General features: G+C 35.2%; 2 protein-coding genes across 2 annotated transcripts; one reads left to right on the top strand and one right to left on the bottom strand.

Annotated features, from left to right (window-relative positions):
- Positions 1 to 492: 492 nt before the first annotated feature.
- On the bottom strand, positions 493 to 14,530 carry LOC132548972 (uncharacterized). Its single transcript, XM_060212873.1, is given in 9 exon segments — positions 493 to 764; positions 4,132 to 4,245; positions 7,146 to 7,277; positions 7,586 to 7,720; positions 8,061 to 8,289; positions 8,863 to 9,185; positions 13,091 to 13,824; positions 14,071 to 14,153; positions 14,459 to 14,530. Coding segments are annotated over 9 exon segments (2,094 nt in total).
- Positions 14,531 to 15,652: 1,122 nt separating this feature from the next.
- LOC132549001 (probable ribosome biogenesis protein RLP24) lies at positions 15,653 to 20,339 on the top strand. Its single transcript, XM_060212908.1, has 5 exons — positions 15,653 to 15,769; positions 16,663 to 16,849; positions 17,533 to 17,596; positions 18,834 to 18,916; positions 19,894 to 20,339. The coding sequence occupies exons 1-5, from the start codon at positions 15,689 to 15,691 to the stop codon at positions 19,968 to 19,970; spliced, it is 492 nt and encodes a 163-aa protein (XP_060068891.1). The 5' UTR covers positions 15,653 to 15,688; the 3' UTR covers positions 19,971 to 20,339.
- The last annotated feature ends 1,048 nt before the right edge of the window (positions 20,340 to 21,387 follow it).

Genomic DNA, 21,387 nt, shown 5'->3' on the forward strand with positions numbered 1-21,387 from the left:
CGCTGCTTTTTTATTCGATATTGGACATATTCTCATTTTAGACACAATAACTTGATGGCTCTATCTTCTTGTCTCTTTGTACATTCCTCTTAGAGCTTACCTTGTTGACAATATCAATAAAACGATAAAAAATTTATTAACAAATGTCAGTTACATTTTGTACCTTGAAATATTGGCCCCTGGGGACCAGCTACTCCCATTGGTCCAGTGGCACCTGTCATGCCCCGAATTCCAGGTTCTCCCTTGAGTCCTACGCTTCCTGCCAGTCCTGTTGCTCCCGTCTGCCCCTGCATGCCTTGAAGACCTGGCTCACCAGTGCTTCCTGTGGGACCTGTCACTCCTGGGAATGCATACATTGAATGAAACAGAATTAGTACATGTGCCTTATGACATTTGAATTCCTCTGAAAACATTTCTCATGATGTTTTACAAACAACTGGGAGATCAAACTATAGGCATCCTTTGTTTAAAAACAATTTTGACTATTTAGTTTCAAATAAAAGGTTCATACCTATATTTCCCTTTTGTCCCTTTGCTCCTTTGATGCCATTCAGTCCATCTATCCCAGGTAACCCTGTAGCCCCGGTCATTCCCATTGGACCAACTTGACCTGTGACTCCAGCCGAACCAACAGACCCCTTCTCCCCCTTCAGTCCAGTATCTCCCTTGTCTCCTTTTATTCCGGTGATTCCTCCAGCTCCCTGGGGACCCACTGGACCCGTTATTCCTTGAAATCCCTGAACTCCCTGTACTCCAGCTTCACCCTTAAACACATGTATTTCAAATAAAAGGTAACATCGAAATTATACTGAACAAGGAAAAACTGAGATATCCTCTTCATTTTACATACATGTAAAATGGAGAAATGCGTCCATTTTGACAATGTTTTGTTAACTTCACTTCCTGAAAATGACGGGTTATGATGGGGACAATACACGGCCCCCTCTGACAGTGAAAACAGAAATACAATAATGACATGCTAGTCATAATTCCCAAACATGCCAGTTTCCAAATACTACATTTATCCATCATTCAGTGGTCAAGTAAATTCTAGATCTTCAACATTTTAAGTGTACATACACACATCATCAGGTTATGTTGTCACTTGTCACATTTGCTTTCTATTGCAACTTTTTAAAAATTATCTTATCTCATAGATATAATTATTAATTAGTAATTTTGGTGACTGACTAGAAGGTACATAATGTCGATATCACACAGTGTAGGATACAGTTCTATCAGTGCCCAATATGAAACTCATTTTGAGATTTTATCTCATAAGACAATTATACCACACAACATATATTTGTATCCTTGTACCAAAAACAAAACAACAATAAAGTCTGTTTTTCATAATCCTGATCTCAATGTCACTCCTTCCGATTGCAATGTATTGTTATTGTGCCCATAAATAGGGCACCCAGTAATAATACCAATTTGTATTTGTTTTCATTTGAGACTGAATTGGTCATAAAGATCTTGCCTTCTATATCATTTCTAAATAAATTGTGATGTCTTCAGTAAACAAGATATTCCATGACCACCACGACCACCGTACCAACTAGAAATTGAGATCAAGGTAAAATTGGGGATTACAATCATCTCACTGGGAGATATTTTAATACCATCTGCAGGGTTAGTTTGGGTGTGTTCAATGCTCAGTAGAACCTCTGATAGTTCCACTGCTGTCTACCTTATTCTCAAATAGGAACAAGACATAACTTACTTGGATTGACCAAGGTTTAAATGGAACAGAAATAGCCAACTCTTCCCAAATACATGTTCTCACTCCACTGCTACTTTTTTTAATTTTTTAATCATGTTTCATAGAATTTCAGTTTGAACTAGAAATTATTGTTAACAATTTGGCGGGCTTTTCACTTCTTTGGCGACAAGTTGACAGGAAGTTGACATTTATCCTGATAACAATATATGAGAAAGATTCCTTTTTTGTTAGTCTCTACAACATATCCAAAGATGAACTTTGAATCTTGAAACATTAAGGAGATATAACTACATCATAACAAAGAAATACACTTTTTAAAGGTTAAAACATATTTGACCCCTGTGACCTTGAATGTCGGTCAAGGTTATTCATATTTGCAAGCCTTATAATGTAACATCTGATGATCAATATATCCCCAATATTAGTTCTCTAGACCTTGTGAAACTTGACAAGAAGATTGTTGAACACTGGTACCCTATTTTGTATATTTGAACTTTGACCCCTTTAAGAAACCGGAAGTTGACATTTTGAGGGAAGTTTTCCATATGAAAATCACTAGGAAGTCTGCACAGAAGGTTTATAATCAATTTTCATCATCGTATGCCTTCTAGAAATTGAGAAACTTTCATTTAACGATTTTGAGTTAATTGACATCTGTGACCTTGAAAGTGGGTCAAGGTCATTTATATTATCAAACTTTGTTGTGGGTTACATATCCTTCCTGTATATGAAATATCAAGCCTCTAGGCCTTCCAGAACTTAAGAAGTTTTTCAAAGATTGGTACCCTTAATAGCACTTTTCAACTTTGACCTCCTACTGCAAACCGGAAGTTGAATTTGAGGTACGTTTCTCTTATATCACTCGACAGGAAATGTCCACAGAATATTTATGTCCAAAGTTGAAGACTTTGGGCAGCTTAACAAAGGAGAAATTACCATTTAACGATTTTTACATAATTAACTCCTGTGACCTTGAAAGTGGGTCAAGGTCATTTATATTAACAAACCTGATAAATAATTGATAAGACATCTTACACATGAAATATCAAGACTCAAGGCTTTGCAGAACTTGAGAAGAAGTTCGTCAAAGTTAGTAACCCGAAATTGCAGTTTTCAACTTTGACCCCTACCAAAAACTGGAAGTTCACCATTTATCTAAATTTTTTCTGACGAAATATGTTTGCAGGGTTATGTTTATAATCTGCTTTAAGCTTAAGTCAATAGCTTGAGCCGTTATTGAGTTACAGCCATTTAGGTAAAATCGGATATGACGTCATGGCGGCCATTTTGTTTTTCTGATGAATTTGTAAATGACACTAAATGGTAAAGGACATCTGGGGAAACCTTTCTAATATAAATTATTCCAAAAAAAGCCCATTGGTAAAGATCTAGATGGAGTTTTTCCAAATTGTCGGCAGTTTTAAAAGATCAAAGGAAATTTTCAAAATGGCATACAACGGAAGTGGTAAACGTTACAGAAAAACTAAAATCACTAAATTCATCGGAAGGACATTCTGCATCGATGTGTTAAAGAAATTTTCAAGAAAAATCAAAATTGAAAAAAAAAAATTTTGTTTTCAAATTTTCAAATATTGACCCCACAGCGAGCTTTTTTATTAGACATATTTTGTATTATAATGGCATAGAGAAAAGTTAGATAAGGAAATTGTCTACAAATAACATAATTGGACAAACTCTGTACACTCAACGGTTTTCGAGTTACGGCCGTTTTAAAGTTTTTAACTTATGACGTCATAGCGGCCATATTGGATTTTTGACCCACTTAAAAAATCTGCATCATGACCTTCCAGTATGTACCTATAACATAGTCAATACATATTAGGTGTGGTCTTTACCATTTAAAAGATTACAAACCCACAAAGTTCGGAAGAAAAATAATAATAATAATAATAATAAGAATAAGAAACATAACAAAAACAATAGGTCTTTTAATGGTGAAAAGCCCTAATTATGTCTGTATTTTCTTTTGTTTTGTAGGAGAAAAAGTATATATCATGCTGATTGCAGATAATGCGTACCCTTTATCTGTGTTACTCGTGTTCATCCTGGGACCCGATACATGTATCAGCCAAGCCGTTATAAACCTATTTATAATTTAGACGTAGGTTTTCAAACTTGTAATAATGGAAGGTGAATAATTCTCTACTTATAATCAATGACGCTGACATCGACATTTACACCATAAACAGAAACCGCAAACAATCTGAATACTTTGGCGGAAGAGAAGTTGAAACATTGCATAAAAACTACATGCTATTTTACACAATGCTACCGATGATGACAAAGTTACCAATACTTGAAATAACTGGAAGCTTGTGTGTAAAAGGCACACCAAGCGAATCCAATAATTTATTGGAGAGTGACATCCTATTTTACCTTAAGACCTATTGGCCCTGTTGCTCCAACAACGCCTTGCTGCCCTCGTGCTCCCTGTAATCCTCTTTCTCCTTTCAGTCCGGTTTGGCCTTGCTCCCCAATAAAGGCGTTCAAATTGTTTTCTGTGTAATACATGGAAAATTAAAAACATATGAAATCCAAAATTTTAACTGTTTAAGAACAACTGAATTGACTCTTTGGATTTTATTCACTTAGAGGATCATTCTAATGTCCAAATGTATTAATCCAATTACTTCACATGTGGTAAACAGACATACGCTTTTTATGATAATTCAATGCCTTTCATTGATGGCGTCGCAGTAGTATGCTATATATATGAAATAGTGTATTTAGAGGCAGTTTATTTGATTACTCTGGTGACAATGTATGAAAACATGATCAAGCCTGCACAGCAATGATAGACGTAACCTTTTGACCTTTACCCATGATGTCATTATATTTTGAAGGGTGGATGCCATTGTACAGTTATAACTGACAATGTCAATAGTATAGAAGTTTTTATAACACAACCAGTTCAAGATTAGAGTGTGATGTTTCGATGACTACACAGCCATCTTCATTAGATAAATTATTTTCGACCTTAGCATGCATAGGAATATAGTACAGTCGAAATTGTTGATCAGTTCTTACAGTGACGTGTCATAACTCTTTTGCAATTTTTTTTTTTTTCTGTACTATATATATATACTCTTTGTATTTCTAACCTGTTTTCTTCATGGATCATTTCAATGCAATTTTGTACACTTAAAGAAAATTGTTTCATATCATGTCATTTCCATTGTATTCCATTGCGTATGGCCACGGAAATTATAATCTAGTCACAACATGTGATTTTCGGAATGCCATTTTGACATTGGAATTTAGCAGTATTTTGTACTGCTCCTGAAATAAACAATGGAAAATTTTAATTAATATTATGAAAAGAAAATATGGCTATTATTGTACAAAATGTCAAGATATTTTCAAAATCCAACCCTAAATGAAATCAATGAAAAACATAGAAATTAGAGAATTTATCATAAGATAAAAAAGACATGGGACGTCACTGTAACTATCTCCTACATAACGTACGTCAGTGTTGGTACGCTCCACACTGGTCATTTATCTAATGAAGGTGACCGTGAAGTCACACTCAAATCTTCTGGTTGTGTTTTTAGAACTTCTATTCTATTGACATTTCTAACCTGAAGAAAATGTTCTGAAATAGACTTACAATGCCTTTGCAGCATCAAAATAGCCATCAATTAATCAATACAGTGCCTGAGTTAGTGGCCTTTATCTCCAAAATCTTGATTTAAGAAATGAGAAGAGAGTTTTATGTTTTGGACATTTCTGATTAAAACGAGGACTTCCATGTATGTAGTGACCAAAAAATGCAGTCATGCCAAGACATGATTCATCACAGCTGGTTCCCAGACTACGCATTAGTCAGAATTACACAACCAGTATTCGCTCATGACCTGACAACCACCACTGACTTGACAGGATTTTTATCCACAAATGGGATTTTCAGTGATCAGATTCTATATATCAAATAGGTAAAAATATGTCATATACTTTTGTATTATTCCATTTGGCATAAAAGAGGATTTTTACATTTGCATCCAGAAAAAAAGTGACTTTAACTGAAATGTAAAGACAATTACCCACCGTAGAATATCCAGGGTCCAGACACACTTACCCACACACAAATATCCATTACTCTGAACGGTCCAGACACACTTACCCACACACAAATATCCATTACTCTGAAGGGTTCAGACACTTACCCACACACAAAAATCCATTACTCTGAAGGGTCCACACACACTTACCCACACACAAATATCCATCACTCTGAAGGGTCCACACACTTACCCACACACAAATATCCATTACTCTGAACGGTCCAGACACACTTACCCACACACAAATATCCATTACTCTGAACGGTCCAGACACACTTACCCACACACAAATATCCATTACTCTGAAGGGTTCAGACACTTACCCACACACAAAAATCCATTACTCTGAAGGGTCCACACACACTTACCCACACACAAATATCCATTACTCTGAAGGGTCCACACACTTACCCACACACAAATATCCATTACTCTGAACGGTCCAGACACACTTACCCACACACAAATATCCATTACTCTGAAGGGTCCACACACTTACCCACACACAAATATCCATTACTCTGAAGGGTTCAGACACACTTACCCACACACAAAAATCCATTACTCTGAAGGGTCCACACACACTTACCCACACACAAATATCCATTACTCTGAAGGGTTCAGACACACTTACCCACACACAAATATCCATTACTCTGAAGGGTCCACACACACTGACCCACACACAAATATCCATTACTCTGAAGGGTCCACACACTTACCCACACACAAATATCCATTACTCTGAAGGGTTCAGACACACTTACACACACACAAATATCCATTACTCTGAAGGGTTCAGACACACTTACACACACACAAATATCCATTATTCTGAAGGGTCCAGACACACTTACCCACACACAAATATCCATTACTCTGAAGGGTCCACACACACTTACCCACACACAAATATCCATTACTCTGAAGGGTTCAGACACACTTACCCACACACAAATATCCATTACTCTGAAGGGTCCACACACACTGACCCACACACAAATATCCATTACTCTGAAGGGTCCACACACTTACCCACACACAAATATCCATTACTCTGAACGGTCCACACACACTTACCCACACACAAATATCCATTACTCTGAAGGGTTCAGACACACTTACCCACACACAAATATCCATTACTCTGAAGGGTCCAGACACACTTACCCACACACAAATATCCATTACTCTGAAGGGTCCACACACAAATATCCATTACTCTGAAGGGTCCACACACACTTACCCACACACAAATATCCATTACTCTGAAGCGTTCAGACACACTTACCCACACAAATTACCAGTGCTTTGAAGTGTAAAGACACACTTACCCAAACACGAATATCCATTAGTCTGAAGTGTAAATCCTGAACGACAAGTACACACATAACCTGTACTTGTGTCTGTACAATTGTGACTACAATAACTATCTCCCTCATTTGCACATGTGCGTTGAATTGGTACTGAAAATAAAGCAGAGGAGTATGAAAATTACAGCCAACAAAGAGTAACAGAAGTAGAAGTTGAAAGTATGATGTATTTGACCGATTTAGGTGTTGTTAATGTGTATTGATTGAATTAATGTAGGATACTTGTTAAGTTGAATTTAGAACAGCAATTTTCTTAAATGATACTACCTTTTTCCCTCAATTGCACGACCTAGTCATTTTCGGGCATGTACATCAACATAGTTTTAATTCTGAGCTGAAGTTATAGTGAACAAAGCAGGGAAAGCAGAGAAAAGCAGCTGTCAAAATGAAATTTCAGATACCGCACGTGGCATTGTCTGTTGGGTCCAGCTGGTAAAAGACACCACAACTGCAGAAGTATCCAGTGACGTCATCAGTGCACAACTGGTCACATATGCTGAAACCTCCTCCCTGGCACGTGGTTACGATGTTGGTGGCTTTAATACAAATACGAAAGTGAACATATAATGTATTTAAGAGCAAATCAAGGTCAAATTAAAAAGGTCACAGTGACCTATATATCAAAATGATAATATGGTAATCTTGGATTTGAGGCCATCAAGAAGGAAAACGTTTTTTGTAGGAAATGCGACTTATTATCAGTAAAACACAAAACAGCTAAATAGGAAGTCTGGCAACAAGCAATATAGAACAGGCAGTGCCCTTAATCAGTTGTAAAACCATTTCACATCCACCTTAGAGTTAAAAGTTCCAATATGATTAAACAATAGACCATGCTATATACTTTCATTCTGTGTGTATCATTGTAAAACCTACATTCCTCCATCAACACTCGAAGTGAGAAGAAAGTTGGACCAAGCCCCACTCTCTCAATGGTTATAGTGTCCCCTACAGCAGGAATTGGGTTTGCTGGCACAGAGAATCGAGTGCTCAAGTTGGAAGTGGCATCAAACTGGGCTGTGATGGACATGTCTTGGAGCTGATTGTAGAAGGCGATGTGGTCACCTTCAGTCACCTCTATATAGTCAGCACTACTGAAGTTTTGCTGCAGTGAAAATACACACACATTATATGAAACATTAAAAGTGACATCCAGAAATCGGAACTTAATAACCTGATCACGAATTTGAGTAAAATGAGTTTCATGTTAGAGGTTAAAATGTACAAGGAGACCGAAATGTGGACGTATACACTAGGCACTTACTAATCGGAAGCTAAAAGAAGGTAAACTTTATACATACTTACAATGTATATCTAAAACAATATTAATGATTTCTAGTGACTTTTATCAGTAGTGTTATCATGTCACAGGAATCAATCCCTCTAATAGGAGATTTAGATAAATCTTTGTCCAGAGCTGTCATTCCTTGAATAAGGAAAGTACACTATGCACTCACTAATAAATAAGCACAATTATTTGTAGGTACTGACCAAAATAATGTATTCCTAAATCTCTGATCAGTATCTGCATGTGAATGGTAATAAGGTCATTATTTTTGTTCTTATTTTTTTTATTTTTTTTTTTTAACATTGTCAGAATATGTTTAATTTCTGTAATTCATGTGTTTCTGTTTTATTATGAAGTGGGACGAGGGAGATATTTCGACTGTACACGTACTCCAGCTATCCCAGTAACTACCACAGGTGGTGGTATGATGGGGTATATGCCAATGATCTCGTACTGGGTCGTATTGGCAGAGTTACCGATTGGACGAAATATGGTCAGTGTGAATGGTGACCACTGAGAGCTCCGGTCAACAAAGTACTCCAAGCCCAGGATGGTTCCAGCTGAAAGGGTCAGTCCGTCCAGCATGTAGTACCCTGCCCCTCCACTTAGGACCCCAAGTCCGGGGTCAAGGGTTGCACCAACATATATCAAGCTGCTTACAATTCCTATAACATCGAACATTTTAGAATTGTTACCATGCTCGACAAAATGGGCTACAATAAAGAATAATCCTGCGAAATATTCACGTATTGAAATTCAGTCTCCACAGGGGTTTTATTCCACATTATACATTAAACACTTGATTCTTGTTATACAGTACCTGTATTATTTCTAGTCCAGTTTAAGGATATCAACAATTAAATTTTTGAGTACAAACGAAAAAAAAGTTAAATTACATTTATCATCAATCAGAGAATTCTTGAAAACAATGAATCATAATTCACAATTTTATGTAAGTGGTGTTTGACAAGTATTGACAATTTCCCTTGTCTGGCTTCATGGTCATGAATTTTCAAAATTTTAGGAAAGAACAAGTTGTTCCGATGACAAATGTGATGCAAAATGTGTCACACTTACCAACACACTCGCAGAGACACAGAAAAAGCAGCACAAACCTCTCCATCGATCTACACAGAGAAAACAGACACTAGACACTAACAGTTAATTACAGGGCAGTCAACTGCATACATAAAATTCAAAACTGAAATTAAAATACATACAAATATAATTCTTGTGATTTCAATCAGGTATACTCATGTTGTGCTAGTTGAATATGTGGGGAAAATAAACAATCAGAAAAGACAGTTCAGTTTTTACAATATAATACACACTATTTAATTGTCACTTGATTACTTGTTTTTATCGTTATATCATCACATCTATGTGTCACTTTTTACTGACTCAGACAGGTATGTAAATAATGCATACACAAATACATGTACAATCTTATGATAATAATGATATGATACTTGTGGGCTGCTAACACCCACCATCACATCATCTTTATATGCTCTTTATAAATTAAATATATTTCCTTCTTTCCTTTTTTTTTTCCTGTTATTTTCTTTTGAATAATAAAATTTGGCAGGTCGGCTTATCATATCATAAGTAATAGCAACATTATTTTTTCCATAAATGGCTCAAAAAAGCTAATTGAACACTTTCCAGTGCATTTTTAGTGTGTACATACTACGAGGTATTTAAATATGTAATATTTGGGGCATGGAAAAAGCTAATGAAATGTTGATTATCATTAGACACGTCCGCATATCTGAAACACATTCTAAAAAGGCCAAGGTCACCATGGTGCACTCAAAATATAGACTAGCTGTGATAATTAACTTCGGAGTGTTATCGATGTTGTTAGCAATATAACTCACACGCGCTATAATAAACTGCTTACCTCGACAGATAGATAACGTCAGGTGATTTAATCAATTCCTTTGTATAGCTGTGTTAATCATTGGTAAATTATAACAGAGGAAGTGTACAGTTTCCCCGACTCAGTCATATCCTTTTCAGTAACACGCGCATTCACCCGTGATTTGATCGCGAGTGCACTTTCCCGCCATGTCCACCAAATACACGTGCAGTCTCATAGTAACTGTAAAATTGTTGAAAAGCACAGTGTATATAATGATGGGTTAATGTTCACCATTTCTGAGAGATATAATGTGAAAACGATTCCGAAATAAAACCATGGAGGAAAGTGAGGCTGGTAGATTAAGTGATTTAGATTATAGAGACGGACCGAGTAAATACATTTTCACTAAGAGAATTTCAACAGGTTAATGCACACATAACAAGCCAAACATAGTGATCCAATTTTACACATGTATCTACTGGACAATTTAAAGATTTTTTTTTGTATGAAAAGAAAGGCATGAGGCGACAGAAGAAGAAACTTGTCGATGAAGATACTATTAAGTTAAGTTAAGTTTATTTCTGGTACAGGCTCGATTTTTCGACCCTCTACACCAGACTCCAACCATAATACATATATATACATGTATACACAAATAATTATTTATACATGTATACACAAATAATTATTATTTCTTCAAAGACATGTTTTGCAGTTACTTTTTAGTGAGTTAACAAGAAAATACGACTGAAGCATTTATAGCGTGGGATTAAATTGAAAAGTACTGGTTACAAATATATTGCAACATATGTGCATGCATTTGCACTAAGATCTATAAAGCAAATTTTGTCAAAAGAAATAAATGGTGTGATTAAATAGTAACATACATACATGTATGCCAAATAAACAATACTATCATACACACTTGTGTAATTTAGATAGACTTTACATGGTGGCAAAGCCACAGACACTTGTCAACTTTAAGGCCAGGACTAGACACCACTTTTGTAAAGACAGTGTAAAGTGCCATCACCGTCTACGTCTTGAAATGCAGCATTTTGTATAAAGGTAATGTTTTGCCCACTTTTGCAAAAATATAGACTTAAATTTAAATCGAAATCTGCCAACACATTAATCTACTTTGGATTATCAATGGTTCTAAACTAAGAATTTGTCGACGATAAAATATCGATAAACAATGACATTAAAATATCTCTTGAAGTCTCTTGAAATGTGTAAAGAGGTAAGAAAGTTGTTCTCAGCACTTAATTTGAAAAAAAATACAGTTTTTTTTATAGTTTCTCGGCTAAGATTTTAAAAGCTGGTACAGAATCGTTTACACTTCTCATAACATCACTTTTAAATCACTGTGTGTCAGGTTCTTGCTTTCCTGACGAACTGAAATAGAAGTACAGGTTTTACCTATTTTTAAGAAAAGCTATTTTAGACCTGTCAGTATTTTACCTCTTATGTCAAAAATATTTGAAAGAATCATGCATGACAAGTTTAGTAATTTTAAAGCTATTTTTAGTCATTTCCTGGCAGCTTTCAGGAGTGGGTGTCTGTCTGTCTGTCATGTTTCGAGCCCTTGAGGATTAGATGTGGGTCTTGGATTATCATCAACATGTTGGTGCGATTCTGATGGATCTGTCCAAGGCCTTTTACTGCATTTATCAAAACTTGAGTGAAATTATATCAACTTTTTACATAGATTTGATTTTAACATCTCTCGTCTTTGTAGAAATGCGTCCAAACAACTTGCTGTTTTAAAACGACCAGGGGGAAATCTTACCAACTTTTTTTTTATGTCTTCAATTTGTCAAATTTTAATTATTGCCCATTAGCCAGGCAATTTTGTGCCCTTACAAACAGTAGGGGGGGAACTGGTACAAGAGCACTTCGTTTGATCGAAAATAACTATATTTCTCCAGTTAGCGATATTTTAAAAAGATTGAAATTTGATTTTCTACAAGTTAACCGTATTAAATACATGGCCGCTGAGGTTTTTGAGATTTTAAATGGTATTTCGCCAACTGTTTTACAAGGCTTTATTGAGAGGAAAGAAGGTTGTTTTTACAATTTTAGACAAAACAATCTTGTTAGAATTCCGAGGGTGACTGTCTCCACTTATGGGAAGAGATCCTCTCAGGTATGGAACAGTCTGCCATACGATCTAAGGTTAGCTCAGAATTGTGAGTCTTTCCAGGGACTGTTCAGTACCTGGAATACCCAGGTCTGTTCCCGTGTCATCTGCCCACACCATGCTGTGTGAGTTATTCCCCTTTGGAAGTGTACTTGTTGGTTGTTTTTTCACTACCTATGCTATCTATTATAAATCGTCTTATTGGTAACAGTTGTGTGATATACAAATGTCCATTATTTATCATGAAACACTTAAAAAAAACTCTTTGTGCCTGTGGTATTTTTTCATTACATAAATAGTGAACATTAATGTTATATATGTTACACTATTTTCACGAAATTACTAAATTTTTTAGGGATTTCCTGTAATTATTGGAATGATGCGTCAGTTATTTCAGGAAATCCCTGGATGTCCTTTGCGTGAAATTGTGGCAAAAATGTTTTTTTTATATACTTCATTCATTACTCTTATATATTAGTAATGTACAACACAACTGATCATCATGATAAAAAAAAACAACGGACAACTTGAAATAGGCTTGTTTATCTTTAAGTTGACAAGTAAAGCTATTATGACATATACTATTACAAAATCTCTTTGCTTTACAGTACTTGAACCTGTTTGTCTGGCACTGTTTCTTGCCTTTGCTGCAATCACAATGAAAGAATCCCTGTCCACCAGAAGCTGTAGATTTAATAGCCTGACGAAGTGTGGTTGTACTTTCCTATTAGCATCATAGTCATTCAATAGTCGCTGTGGACAGAGATCAAACTGATTCCTGGCATACTTAACTTTCAAAACACCAGCTTTCACCGCAATTCTGTACATGTCATTTTCATCCCGATCAACAATTACTTCAGGGATATTTCTTGGGTCGCCTCTACCTCTGTCCACCATGGGAATGGATACGGCAACATTATCTCCAGCTTCACCCGTCTTTATGTCAATACGGGAGCGCCTCACCATCCTTTCTCCCTGGCCTAGCTGAGCCGCTCGTGCTCTTTTACGCTGATGGATGATATCTTGAAGCCGTCTGTCAAGGGATGAAGAAGTGAACGGTGGTTCAGTGGTGGTAGTGGTCGAAGGTGGTGGTTCAGTGGTGATAGTGGTCGAAGTCAGTGGTTCAGTTGTGGCAATGGTCGAAGACAGTGGTTCAGTTGTGGCAATGGTCGAAGGCGGTGGTTCAGTGGTGGTAGTAGTCGAAGGCGGTTGTTCTATGGTGGTAATTGTCGAAGGCGGTTGTTCAGTGGTGGTAGTTGTCGAAGACGGTTGTTCAGTAGTGGTACAAGTGGTCGAAGGCGGTGGTTCAGTGGTGGTAATGGTCGACGGCGGTGGTTCAGAATATCTTTAATGTCGATATTTGCTCTTTCAAGAGAGCCTTGGCTTCGGGAGTGTCTAGGCTATGATGAGTTAAGGCTACAACTCTTTGAGCTCCGCGATGGTATGTGCTGTGCATTTTGAGCCGTTGTCGCTCTGAAGGATGGCAGTTGCACCGAAGAGGAGAAAAATGCTCAGTCGTTGAAAGGCGACTTCTGCCGCATTATTGGAAAATATTTACCTCAGGATGATAGATTTTGTGAGGTGGCACTACTGGTAAACCATGATCCACTTGAACTGGCCTTGTGGGGAAGACTGCATCTCAATAAGATCCACTTGAGCTCGAGAGTTAAATTCCTATAGACAAAATAGGTTTCACAACAACACCTGTAGTCTTTGGACGTTTCCGCTTCTCTTGACACAAAAGACAGTAGGACAGTTCCACAGCATCTGCTGTGATGTTGGCGTGCTTCTGCCCAAAGTATTTCACCATCCTATCACGACCACCATGGCCCGTTGCATTGTGGGTTTTGCTGATGATGTATCTTGTATGGAAGCATAGTACGTAGGGCGTTCTTCTGGTGACTTCCCCTTTTTGATAAGTTTTCCAACATCGCCACACTGAAGACCTTCATACTTCTTCAGAATATAGTAGTGATTACGTGGCTTTGACACTGAGAGTATTTGTCAAATGACTTCGCCCTAAATTGCGTCTCAAAGCTAGGATATGCCATTGTGATAAAGATTACAGAGAAGAGTAACCCAGTCTGCCTTACACACGTATAATAAAGCCATTAATTGTTAATTGGTCTGCTTTAATCTTTAACCACTGGACCTTGTAATGACAATCGATATGCAATTAACTGCCGAACCTCACTAGATCCTCGTTCAGAATTATTCATCATCGTCAAGTTTAAACGTTCGGTCGTTAAACAATTCACAATTATGCAATTAACTGCTCAGTTGCACTTGATCCTCATTAAGTAGCTTGCAAAGCCTTGTGATTAATATTCAAAGGGAGATCAAAGAAATCATGGTAATCCGGGCCTGCCTTACTTAATTGGCAGATCACAAGCCTTGTCAGTAATATTCAAAGGGAGATCAAAGCGGTGAAAGGATTCTGCTTATACCAATTTTAATAATCTTGCTGTAACATATGTTTAAAATGTTTAAAAAGTGTTCAGTGAATATCTGTTTCACAATATTCCTAAAAAGGGGTCTAGCAAATATGTGTCATACAACACTACTTTTTCTGTAATTACAGAAAATTCTTTAAGATTTTAGTGATTTCGTGAAATCCCTCATTTCAAAATCTTACTATAACCAGAGACGTATATATCACATGATATATACGTCTCTGCTATAACACATATAATGTTATGTTTTATATTTACGTTTGTCACAATAATAACACTATGCTGTAATAATATTTTATTGTTTATCATATGCGACTTTAAATCTAGCTTCTTGACTCTTGAAGTCATGCTTGGACACTGTAATTTGATTACACAAGTTGGCTAAAAAATGTACCATCAAATTGATACAAATTACCGTTGATGATTTCAACTGCAACCTTTTACGCCTTTAAATGTGAGAGTTATCTCTCTTTGCACAGTTTTTGCTATTCTTTGCACGGTTTTTGCTTTGTTGTCTTTTTTATTATTATTATTCTTATCATCATCATCATTTTTATTATTTTTTATCAACTAAAACCCCTTCCGTAACATTTCATTATACTCATCATGTGTGCTGCTATTCATAAACTCTAATATACATTGAACTTGTTCACCTGATGCACACATACTTAAATCATCAATGTTGAGACCTAACGCGCAAGTGACGTCACTTCCTTTTAAAAACAGCATGGTGGTGAAAGAACACAACTTGTAAACATGAGGCTAGAAAAATGTTATTTTTGTTCGTCTACAGTGTATCCGGGGCACGGTGTCCATTTTGTAAGAAACGACTGTAAGGTATGATTAAACTGAAGTTAATATTGATATCTTTGAGATCAATTTTGACAACTATTATTTGAGACTAAGTAATGGCTGTGTCTGGGAGATTTTACATCCGATTACTCAGAATTCTAGATTCGCTGTCATGCCTATATGTTGACATAGGCATATACTAATATTGGTTTCTTCTGTCTCACCATTCACACGAGCTTGATGTGTATAGAGATTGGTGCATTTGTCAAATTATACTAATTAGTAAGTATAATTACATATTACAGAATCTGGAATGTCTCCAGACGACCTAATTTGCTTGTTAAATGTTTGAACGTGAACACAAGCAGATTAAGCCATATAAAATATATGACCGAGTATGTCTCATCGTTTAATATGATATTAAGCATCCTTTCGACATAGTGCAGCTTATAGAAATACACATCCATGATTGAGCGTACTTTATCCCCAAGTGTGTCAAACGTTCAGCAGCTGGTCTTCATTATCCAACCTATATGTAGCTACAATATCACTTAAGCTCTGATAGCATTACTTGTTTTGACACATTTTGTTTGGGTAGATGGAGGCCATGTATTAATATTTATATATATATGTATAAACAGCCATCAAATAACATTATTGATATTATGTATACATATCTGGTCAGATCTAACTGAAAACAATTTTTCTGTCATTTTTTATCTGTTTGTTGTTGTTTTGTTTCTCTGTCAATGGCACCAAGAGCCGTATAAAAGTATAAGTGCACACAGTTAAAATAATTTGGGGATGCTCAGTTGGACCTGTACATTCTATAAAACATTGATATTTTTGATTTTCTCTTCTTTTTCCAATAAAGGCTTTGAAAAAAGGGTTCAAAATTGTGAGCGCAATAGATGACAAAAAATTTATTTTGTTTGCAGGTATTTCGATTCTGCAGGTCAAAATGCCACAAAGCCTTTAAGAAAAAGCGTAACCCAAGAAAGACAAAATGGACTAAGGCCTTCCGAAAGGCTGCTGGAAAAGACTTGGCTGTGGACCCCTCATTTGAGTTTGAAAAGAGAAGAAATGTGCCCGTTAAATATGACAGAGAATTATGGACTACAACAGGTGATTTTTCAGTTTATCAATATGTTTTTGTAACTTCTGCACCCCAAGAATTCATGTACTAGTTTCCCCAAACAACTTTATTTTCCAGCATATTTACCGTAGTTGCCTCTATGGGGAATTTCCCTAGAGCTGTAATTGTAAACCTGACTAAAAATTCTCTCAGGACTGGTGGCAATGGTAGATTAACAACCACAATTCTGGAGAGATTCCATATAATGATAACCAATGTAAATATGCTAGAAAATGAGTGTGAACACATAGTTTACAAAATTTAATGGCTTTGACACTAAAAGGGAATAATACAGCACAAACAAAAAGAATAATTGTAAGACAAGGTTACTGAAAATGACAATTATTGAATTTATTATAATCAGCAAAATTGCAACAGAAGGATCCACCAATTTCAACTAATGAATTAATTATCTCTGCAACCAATGACCCACCACTATGAAAATGTATTGGACTTTCATACTTTCATTTTTGATTCTTGATAAATTAAATTGTAACCATGTCCAATTGCAGTATTTGTAGGAAATAGTTTACATAGTAATTCAAGAGCTAATTTATAACTACTATGAAAGTTACATAAATAAAATATAAAGTATAAGGTGACATTTGAAATTGAAATTTACATATATATAGTCCTGAAAGAAGTACATTTATTTATATTTATTTATTCACAGTGAAGGCAATGAAGAGAATTGAAGAAATTAGGATAAAAAGACAGAACCAGCATATTATAAATAGGTAAGTCAAATTGGTGCACATACAAATGTAATCAAACCCAATGGTTTTTTTGGACACAAATATTTGAGTTCTGGTTTCATGCTTGTCCTGTGGAACTCTACTAAAATTTGAACCCGATATAACTCTTTGCAACTGGACTCGTCAAAATTTCCAAAATGGTGCTTTGGATTTCTTTGTTGAAACTCTAGAAACATCATTCATCAATTGTGTAAATCCTTACGTGAAAATTTATATATATATATATCCTAAAAGAATATTGTTCAATGTCATGATTTTATTCTTCTCATTATTACAGTTTAATGAAACAAAAAAGTAACAATTATTATTCTTGTGACAATGAGTTGAAAATTTTTACTTTTTTTTATCTTTTTATTATCAGTATTAAAGCAAAGTATCTGAGCATTGAATCTATTTGTAAATGAGAGTAGTCATATTATCATGACAACAGCTATTTAAAGGATATTAACCATTGTTACCATGGAGGTTTTGGTTCATAATCATCTACTTTCCATGAAAATAGAATAAACATGGCAGTTAAGAGAAATGGAATTTATATTTACTAAAACATTTACTATTCAAATGTTTACATTTAATGTGTTTAATTATTCCACATGGAAATGAATTTGAAAGAAAAAAATCTCTGATTTGTGTCTCTTCTGAATGTTGGACACTTTTCCGTAGTGTTATTGTAAGAGTTATCACCCTTTGAATGTGGGTATATTTTCATTTTGTCGCAATATCAATAAAACAATCAGAATAATCATTAAAGATGTAATAATTAATCAACATATTAACTTGACTGCTAGAAATACAATTGTCCTGTTGAAAGTTTTTGTCAAAATTTCTGATCATGACGCTAAGTCAATCTGAAAAGACCATTTCTTCTCATTGTTCATACTACCAAGGAAAATCACCAGTTCTGCTAAAAGAATAACATTAGTTTTTGGGAGAGACTAGCATAAATATAAAGAAACTAGAATGTCATTTTCAGGGCTTATATACTGTTGTAACATTGTAATCTTAGATCAGTTCAGAGTCTCTTGTGTAGTTACAGTGCTGTGTGTAATTAAAGTAGATAGCTGTGCTACATGTTTTTGTTTTACATAAAATTCTGTACAACTTTAAATTTTGACTGTGATATATTCATTTGTGTATTATTGTAGTCTTTCTTTACTAATGTTGGAGTGTACTGAATTATTACATTGCTAAAACAAACCATTTATATTGTCATTTTTAGATTAAAGAAAGGAAAAGCACTGGAGAAGGCCAATGACATCAAAGAAGTGGAGAAGAATATTCACCTCATTCGTTCACCAGCAGGTAAGGCTTTCAAACTGAATTGTCTGATAAAACAGTGTGTCTGACTTTTAGTGAAATTTGCTGAAGACTTGTGAAGATAAATATAATCACCAACACCTTTAATACAAAAGGTAGGAAAATAAAGTCACCAAAACTTAGGTTACAAAAAGTAGGTAAACATATCAGCAAAACTGAGGGTACTAAGGGTTGGTAAATACATCACCAAAACCTAGGTTACAAAAGGTAGGTAAATATATCACCAAAACTGAGGATACTAAAGGTGGGTAAATACATCACCAAAACCTAGGTTACAAAAGGTAGGTAAATATATCACCAAAACTGAGGGTACTAAAGGTGGGTAAATATATCACCAAAACTGAGGGTACTAAAGGTAGGTAAATACATCACCAAAACCTAGGTTACAAAAGGTAGGTAAATACATCACCAAAACCTAGGTTACAAAAGGTAGGTACAATGTAAGGAAGTATTTTTAATCTTACCAAATTTTCACCTGATTTTCATGTTAATCATTGCATGAATTTGTGTCTGACCTGATGCATTTTTATGGAATGACAATGAAGTAACTTTAGATTTAAAGCCAACATGACAAAAAAGCATTATTTCCATGCTTGAATTTCTTTTTTCATATCCATTTTGCTTGTAAGATTACAAGGACCTTACACAAGTTTTTATTTTATATGAAATATAGAAAACTTGCAGTAGTTTTAATTAATGCCCAATAAGAGTTTATAAAGATTAAAACTTCTTCAACTTTATATATATATATATATATATATCTCCTATGGAAATGGAAAGTAAGGCAAGATCCTATTTTTGTGTAAAAATATCATGTTTATGTATTATGTCAAAAGTTACTGAAAGTTCAATAGAGTTGTTACCACCACTGTTTGCTCTAGGCATGGTTGAAATTTTATTTTTGAAAATAAGTCTGATTTGTTACAGAATCTTATGCCTTTTTCTTTTTTTTTTTTTTATAGCGAAGAGTAAACTTCTTGAGAAGAAAATGGTACAAGTTATTAAGGAAGAAAACATGGATATGGATGATGAATTGTAGACAGGAAATTGATCACAGCCCTTTACGTCATCAGAAAGAGACTTTTGTCACTGACATAGTGCATTTGATTGGATTCTATCTACCTGTTCTGCTACAAACATTGACAGAAAAGTTTCATTTACAAATAGAGAATTTCTTTGATTTTTGACTCTACACTTTGCAACAATTTGTAATTTTTGTTGTAATAAATTTTAAACAATAATGATGTCACATAATATTACACAGAAATTACTTGCCAGTGGAAATTATTTCATGACATATATCCTTCCAACACTAGGAATATGACAGACTATGATACATCAAGTAAATATTTGTTTGCTGGTGCCCCATGCTTATGAAATGTTAAATAAAACAAAAACTGAAAAAACAGGTGTATCAGTAGTTTTATTTCCTTTTTAGGTCACTTGAGATGAAAATTCATGGTGACCTATTGCAATTTCCTTTTGTCCAGTTTCATCCCATCTCTAACCGGTAGTGTAATTTATATGGTCCTCAACTCCTAGGACCCTGTAGGATGGGGCATAAAAGGCCTCATTGACAGAAATTTCAAAAGAATCTTTTCAAAACCCTTCTTTGCTATGATAAATAAATCTTCATGGATAGAGTGTTTTTTTCCAAAGTGTTGAATTTCATGACCCCAAGGTCTCACATTTCATTGTATAGAGAGGGCAAAATTTACAATAGTTTACCTACAAAAATTCTCATAATGGGAACATGCACTTGAAGATTTTGGATGCAGGAATGTTGCTATCCAGAAATAGAAAAAAATCGCAATATCGTCATACTTTCTAGAGACGAATTGGATGATAAAAAGTAGGATATTTATAGTCACTAGATTAACGGATTTATCAAGATACGTGCAGCATCCGTATAACATACCCAGTCATTATTAAAACTGTAAAAAGTCATTTCTATATAACATTAAAAATAAGTATGGATGGAATATATCACAAAAGCTGCTAAAATAACCGATAATGGCTCATTTCGTCCCTTTGTAATTGGATGGTTTCAAATTACATATGATTTAGCATCATACCAGGACAACAGAATAATATACAGTAAAATGGGTTTATTACGTCACTTTGTCATAAAGAAAATAGTTAGAACGTGAAGCCTATTTGTGGTTGGCAAAGATGTCCACTTTGCTAAAGGACGAAAATCAACTGGAAAGTAAGACGTGACAATACTTGTACAAAAGGAATGACTTATGAGTAATTCGGGTTTTACATTTGTGTTTAAACATGTAGAAAAAAAACTATCGCTTGACTTCGGTAAAGTTCAATAATCAAGAAATGCTTTCAATGTGCTGTGTTACAATGAATTAATGAAAAATGTATAAATATACCTAGTTAAGACGTACCACCGTCTGTTAAACTAAGCCATGACGTCACGCTCACTATAAGGCCATGACAAGTAC

This window comes from Ylistrum balloti, unplaced genomic scaffold (assembly GCF_031769215.1).
Source record: "Ylistrum balloti isolate Yb309-2 unplaced genomic scaffold, AGI_CSIRO_Ybal_v1 Utg370038, whole genome shotgun sequence".
NCBI lineage: Eukaryota > Metazoa > Mollusca > Bivalvia > Pectinida > Pectinidae > Ylistrum > Ylistrum balloti.

Bases quoted from the DNA above. Each gene is read 5' to 3' on its own strand.
- LOC132549001 (XM_060212908.1), top strand. From the start codon at position 15,689: ATGAGGCTAGAAAAATGTTATTTTTGTTCGTCTACAGTGTATCCGGGG. The intron at 15,770-16,662 runs GTATGATTAAAC...TTTTGTTTGCAG, and splicing joins TTGTAAGAAACGACTGTAAG to GTATTTCGATTCTGCAGGTC. The intron at 18,917-19,893 runs GTAAGGCTTTCA...TTTTTTTTATAG, and splicing joins CCTCATTCGTTCACCAGCAG to CGAAGAGTAAACTTCTTGAG.